The 7,128-nt window shown below is 44.1% G+C and overlaps 1 protein-coding gene across 1 annotated transcript; it reads right to left on the bottom strand.

Annotated features, from left to right (window-relative positions):
- Positions 1 to 4,907: 4,907 nt before the first annotated feature.
- Positions 4,908 to 5,897, bottom strand: LOC121172373 (olfactory receptor 6Q1). Its single transcript, XM_041004235.1, has one exon. The coding sequence runs from the start codon at positions 5,882 to 5,884 to the stop codon at positions 4,931 to 4,933; it is 954 nt and encodes a 317-aa protein (XP_040860169.1). The 5' UTR covers positions 5,885 to 5,897; the 3' UTR covers positions 4,908 to 4,930.
- Positions 5,898 to 7,128: the final 1,231 nt, after the last annotated feature.

Genomic DNA, 7,128 nt, shown 5'->3' with positions numbered 1-7,128 from the left:
TTGAAGCCAAGAGTGGGGATGACAAATACTTAGGGCTCACAGTCTCCAGGCTAATGGTCAGATAAACCAGGTTCATGACCAACTCTACCACACAGCTGTGCAACTCTGGAGTACTGAGCTGCTGTCTACTCCAACTTCATCTTGTTTAAAGGAAGATCATCTAGGAGAAGTAAATGAACTCATGTTCATAAAGCACCCAGCACATAGTATACATCAAGTGTTTGTAAGAGGATTCACTAAAATTTTACATCGTGGCAAAATCTCATCCATTGATCCTTTGTTGTATAAATGAAACTTTCAAGAGACCCTTTCTCCAAACTAGATTGTCAGGCAGGACCTTCCCAGTAAAAGCCAGAATTCTAACAAGCATGTGAAAAGCATCTGTTAAAGATTGAGCATGGGGAAATTAGCAAACAGGAGATTTTAAAAATGACTAAGAACTCAAAAGCATAAAGTGAGATGGGAATGCTGGCACAGGTACAGGGGAGTCATGGAGTCGTGGAGGAGGGTGGAGATGGACTTGCCAGAACTAGACCCCATCCACATCTCCAGCGATGGTGCATGCCACCAAAGGACAGATGTGGACACTGTCACCAAGTCCAAGTCAAAGGGCCTTTTCCAAGATGGTGACAGGTGCTGCCTACCTCCTGATCAGCTCACCTCGTAGTACCCATAATACACAAAATAAGACAGCACTCTGCTGAATTCTCTCTTAATAAGTCTTGTTTATCCAGACTTGCTCCTTACATTCTCTGAGTAGCAACGTGTTTGTCCACATTGGGTTAACATTTTTTATGACTGCCATTTGTACCATGAAGAGATATGCAGGAAAGAAGGAATTATATTTTTCATAAATTCTCAGGTTTCAAAATGTGCATTTGCTCTCACATGATTCCATATTCCATCTTCATTGCAGAGTTTTCTGTCATTAGTGGTGGCATTGGAAACTTCGGCCATCAATACCTTCACACATCAAATACTCCAGAACCTGGAAGTTAGATTTGTATTTGTAAGGGAGTTATTATTTTGTTTCCTCTTGTAAATAATCACACTCACTAAACTGAGTTTTTTATTCTGTTTAGTTTCTGGTGTCAGATTTTACTAAAGCAAGATTTACTCCTGCATGTATAGAATCTTTTCCAAGATCATGCCCCAGAGTTTTTAGAATTTCATGCAATTTGCCTCAAAAACATAGATTTATTTTTCAAGAAACTCAAAATTGAAAAATTAACTAATGGTTCCCTTAGCATTATCTTAGAGCATGTCTCAAAATCTAGAAAATGCTTCTAATGTTTGAATTTGAATTGTTTCTGCTGCCATGAGTATGAACTATATAACCCAAAGTGTTTTGTGATTTTTTTTTTTTAGATTTTATTTATTTATTGAAAGTCGGATGATATACAGAGAGGAGGAGAGACAGAGAGGAAGATCTTCCATCTGATGATTCACTCCCCAAGTGAGCGCAACGGCTGATGCTATGCCAATCCGAAGCCGGGAGCCAGGAACTTCTTGCAGGTCTCCCACGTAGGTGCAGGGTCCCAAAGCTTTGGGCTGTCCTTAGGTGCTTTCCCAGACCACAGGCAGGGAACTGAATGGGAAGTGGAGCTGCCGGGATTAGAACTGGTGCCCATATGGGATCCCGTTGGGTTCAAGGCGAGGACTTCAGCCTCTAGGCCAATGCCGCTGGGCCCTTGTGATTTTTTTTTTTTTATATCAACCAGAAACCTAAATGTCTTATTCATCTTGTGTTTATATTCACTCAGGTAAGTTACTTGAAAAGCTCTCAATTTTTGTTACATGGTACAGGACAGGCCAGGTCAGGCTAAAACAGTGAGTTCACATCAGGACCAGGACTGGAGGCTGTCCAGGCTAGGTTAGGCTACAGCACCCACCAGCATGAGCTGGAACTAGGGATAGGCTAGGCCAGGTCAGGCTACAGCACCTGCCAGCAAATGCCAAGGTGAGGCAGGCCATGCCAGATTGGGTCACCAGCACACATAAGACTCAGGATAGGGCAGTGCAAACATAGTAGGTAGATTGAAGGGGCTCTTCTGCTGGGCCACTGCTCCCAGCAGTGAGCATGAGAACTGGAACTGGGGCAGACCAGGTCGGGCAGGGTTACAACACCTGTTGGCCCACATGTGAGCTGGGTTAAAGGGAAAGCCAGGCTGGGCTAAACAACTGTATATACTGGTACATGCATGAGACTGAGTAAGTGCAAGCTGGTTGGGCTTTGCTGCAGCATCAGCTGGAAAGTGCTGGGACTGCAGGCAAGTCCTATCAAGCTAGACTAGAGAACCACCTAGAGAGTGCAAGATCCAGGACTGGGAGTGTGCCCAGCGGGAAAACTGTGGGCATCTCTCTGATGAGCATGAGAACCAGGGCTGGAAGTGGACCTGACTAGACTAGACAGGTGGTGGCACCTGCCGGCACAAGTGTGGGCTGGATAGTGGGGTTGATTGGGTTGAGCTAGGCTTCAATGCCCATTGAGGTGTATGAGAGCCAACGTGGGAGAGACTTGGCAGTCTGCTGTGCATACCATCATGCACAGGAATAGGACAAGTGGTAAGCCTGGGGTGTGTAAAGGAGTCATTTCGCCTATGCTGTACTTCCCACTAGAGTCCATGAGGCCAGGTGAATGGTAGACAGGGTTGGGCTCAGCTGCAGCATCCATTGGTTTACATAAGAGATTAGGCTGGACACAGATCTGATCCAGCAACTGCAACCACCAGTGTGTGCATAGGCTGATGCAGATGACAGACTGAGCCAGACACCGGACTGGCAAGCACACACAGGAGTCAGATCTGAGATCACCTCTGGTGAGGTTTCTTTGGGAATCTTCCCAACTGAACTGCTAGACTCAGAACTCCAGCTGTGGAGAGAATCATAGGATCTTTGATCTTACCATGGAATGCATGTGTCAGAACTTAGCCTCCACAGTGGCTAAGATGGAGTAGTGCATGCCCAGATGCACATGGAGGATATAGCATCCATTGGAACCTACAGAGGACATCTGGTACCATAGCAGAGGAAGGAGAGCAGAACAAATTGGTCAACTGCCCCAGGCAAGCAGTGACAGCAAATATCTAGGCAAATGGAGACTCTAAGGTTGAACTTGGAAGGATTTCCTCATCCTTGGCTTGGTAAGAAGAGCAGCATTTCAGAACTATCAAAACCACTTGAGCAGAACCCTCTGAGTATATGCCACATCAGAGCTCCTGGGATGACATTGGGTGTCTTTCTCCATCCCCAGGTACTGAGGCAGTTGGAAGACTGGGTAAGGCTCTCCCCTAATCTTCCCATTTTTCCCCAGATACAGGAAAAAGTAAAAGAAAATTTGCAAACAATGATCTCACCCACATTCCCCTAATCCTTGGCCCTTCCCATCCTAATCAACTATGTAAACATCATCAAAAATAAAATTTTTTAAAAAGTTCTCATCTTTGTACAGCTTTTGCATCTTGCAATCATCCAAATGAATCTAAAGCCCTTTATTGGTACCATATTCAGTACATGAAATGCTTTCCAAAATACATGATTTATGACCAACTTTTGACCACAGAAAATGTCACAACTCAGATCCTATTGGGCTAGCCTGTAATGCTGACAGGAACCATGGCATAATCTGTTCTCATTGGCCAGCTGAGAAATACCATCCCAGAAAATCTGCCTTTCCTTTAAGCTTAATGTTTCCTTTCCCCATATAGTATTGCTCCTGGAATCAACACTCAAGTGAAAATTGAATAATATCTCAGAAAGTTTGTGAAGAAATGTAATTAGACGGTAATTTGGATGCAAAAAAAAAAAAATCCTTGAACTCCATGTATGCAAGGAGTCTTCCAAAAGTTTGTGGGAAATACAAATTAAGAAAATAACATTCGTGGAGTTCAGAATGGGTTTTGTACCAAAATAAACATCTTCTATTTCAGTTCCATGAACTTTCTGAAGCATACTTGTATATGTCTTCAGAAATTTAGCTGCCAACATGTAAGCAACTGTTTGAACCACAAATGCCTTTGTAAGCCTGCTTTTGACTTTGTCAATAATCTCATTTGGTAATAAATTTGCTTCTTAAATCATTTCCCATAGCAGTATCTGGTACAGCTAGGCTATGTTTCAAATAAGAAAAGGAGAGTACAGAAAAGATAAAGAGCATGGATCACATAGAAATCAGATCTGACCCTGGAGGCTTAGTTTGTGGGGAAAATCATTGATTATATTTTTACTGTTTTGCCATGATTAAATGGTTGCAAATCACTTGGTCTCTGACCATATATCGCATTTACCAGCCTTACAACTAGATGTGACCTGTGACTGACTTCTCATTCAAGAGATGAGTGAAAGTGAGCATTGTTACAACTGATCAAGAAAACTTAATATACACAATGGGTCTCCTCCACACTGAAGTCTCACCATTGTTTGACCATATAAATAACAAAATGACCTCATATGGAAATTAACAAGTTGCCAGTTACAGCTACTCAATTCAGCCCCTGCAGCACAAAATAATGCCCGTGAATGTGTTCTAGTAAAACTTTATTTGCGGTCCCTGACATTGGAATTTCTTTGTGTCACATAACAGTATTCTTTTAGTTTGACTTCAACAGTTTAAAAATGTAAAAGCCACTCTTGGCTCACAAGCCTCAAAAATACAACCGCTGAGTCAGGCTTTGCCTGCAAACCTTAGCTTGCCATTATCTAGAGGATATCAACCCTACAGGAGGAAGGGAACTTGGAACTTTGAATGCCTACTGGACAACTTGCTACACCTTGATTCTTATCAGAAAGATAAAATCTTCATTCGTTAAGCTACATGACAGCCTTTTACCACTTTAATTACCATGGAATTCATGACCCTGTATTCTGAGTTCATAACCCCCTTCCAAAGTCCTCCAAAATGAGGAATCTTGGTCCTCACCCACCCACTTCCTCACTGCCTCTTCCAGGACTTGAAAGAAAAGGCTCGGCCCAAGGCTCCCTTCACTTCCTTGTTCCTCAGACTGTAGATGAGAGGATTGAGCATCGGTGTGACGATGGAGTAGAAGACAGACACCACCTTGTTGAAGTTGATGGAGGAAGCCACCTTAGTCCGCACATACATGAAGAAAAGCGTGCCATAGAAGAGGCTCACCACGGTCAAGTGCGCTGCACATGTGGAGAAGGCCTTCCAGCGCTCAGCAGCTGAGCGAATGTGCAGCAGCGTCCAAACAATATTGCCATAGGACACAGCAATGACTGTGGAGGAGACCAGGAGCACAGCCAGAGACACCAGGAAGTCCACAGTCTCTTTAATGGAGACATCTGAGCAGGACAAGGCTAGCAGCGGTGAGGCATCGCAGAAGAAGTGGTCAACAACATTGGGGCCACAAAAGGTCAGTTGAGACATGAGGTAGATGGGCAAAATTGGTGTGAGAAAGCCTATCAGCCAGCAAGCAGCTGCCAGACGGACACAGCTGCCCCAGGACACCAGCGCCCCATAGTGCAGAGGCATACAAATGGCTACATAGCGGTCATAGGCCATGGCAGCCAGCAGAAAACACTCTGTGGCCCCAAGGAAGGTGAAGATGAAGAGCTGGGACAGGCAGCCAGCATAGGAGATATTCTTTCCCCCATCTACCCCAATGAAACCAGCCAGCATCTTGGGCACTGTGACTGAGGTATACAAAATTTCAAGGCAGGATAAATGTGTCAGGAAGAAGTACATGGGTCTCCATAGCCGATGATCCAAGCCCACCACTAAGATGATGGCCAAGTTCTCTGCCAAGGTGAACAAGTACATAATGAGGAACAGCATGAAGAAAAATATACGTGCCTCATGTACACCAGCAAAACCCAGCATAACAAACTCAGTTACCTGTGTCCAGTTTAGGGTGGATGAGTGCATGTGTGGGATAAGAGCACAGTTGGCTCATAGCCTCACAGATGCTGAAAGCTCAGAACCTAGGAGGCTGTTGGGCTAAAATATCTTTCATTTCAGAAGAGGAAAGCAAAACAAGACACTGGCCTCACCCTAAAAGAATTTATAATCTGTGAGATACACAAGACAGTGTACAATTTCAGTGTGAAATGACTAGTGCTGGATAGGAGTAAGACAGGATTTTGTGGGGGGGGAAAGTGGAAGGAAAGCTCTAGCAGTCTGCACAGATCTTCCTGGTTGCAGGGTTATCTAAAGCTGGCACCTGAAAAAGAAGTAGAACTTCATGAGGTTAAAGGTAGAGAAGTAGAGAGCCTTGGTACATATGAAATCCCAGATCCCAGAGAAAATGTCCTGGATATTAAGAGCTTGGCAAAGCAGGCATTGTGACATAGCAAGTAAAACCAGCAACTATATTATCAGCATGCCATGTGGGTGTTCATTTGTGATATGGATGCTCTATTTCCCATGGAATTCCCTTCTTAATGGCCTGAGAAATTCAGCAAAAGATGGTTGTGCCCGGATCAAGAAGCTCCTGGCTTCGACAAGGGCCAGTCCCAGCCATTTTGATCATATGAGAAATTAATTAGCAGATGAAAGAATCTCTCTCTCAGTGTGTGTGTGTGTGTGTGTGTGTGTGTGTGTGTGTGTGTGTGTGTAACTCTTTCAAATAAACAAAAATATATATTTTTTGAAAACGGACTTTGGGAGTTGGCCCAGTGGTATATCAGACCATGCCTCTGCCCTTAGGACCAACATCCCATATGGCCACTAATTCAGGTCCCAGCTGCTCCACTTCCAGTCCTGCTCCCTGCTAGTGTCTGGGAAAGCAACAAATGGCCCAAGTCCTTAGGTCCCCACACTCTCATGAAAGATGGGGAAGAAATGGGGAAGAAACTCCTGGCTCCCAGATCCTAACTTCATATTGACTCAGCTCTGGCTGCAGTGGCCATTTGAGGAGTGAACCAGGACATACAGGGTCTCTTTCTCTCTTTCTCTCTCTCTCTCTCTCTCTCCCCCTCCTTCTTTCTCTCTCTCTCTCTCTCTCTCTCTCTCTCTCTCTCTCTCTCTCTCTCTCCCCCTAGCTTTCTTTCTCTCTTTCAAATAAAAATAGATATTTTTGCCTTTCAAATAAAAAGATATTTTTTCAAAAGTAAAGAGTTTGGTTTCCCCACCAAGTTTAGCTTGTTGGAACCTAAGTGGTAGTTGTTGTG

The sequence above is a fragment of the Ochotona curzoniae genome, unplaced genomic scaffold (genome assembly GCF_017591425.1).
Source record: "Ochotona curzoniae isolate NIBS_2020 unplaced genomic scaffold, NIBS_Ocur_1.0 scaffold_3171, whole genome shotgun sequence".
Classification (NCBI taxonomy): Eukaryota; Metazoa; Chordata; class Mammalia; order Lagomorpha; family Ochotonidae; genus Ochotona; species Ochotona curzoniae.
This window is presented reverse-complemented; position numbering and strand designations above follow the sequence as displayed.

Coding starts and splice junctions, on each gene's coding strand:
- LOC121172373 (XM_041004235.1), bottom strand. CDS start 5,884: ATGCACTCATCCACCCTAAACTGGACACAGGTAACTGAGTTTGTTATG.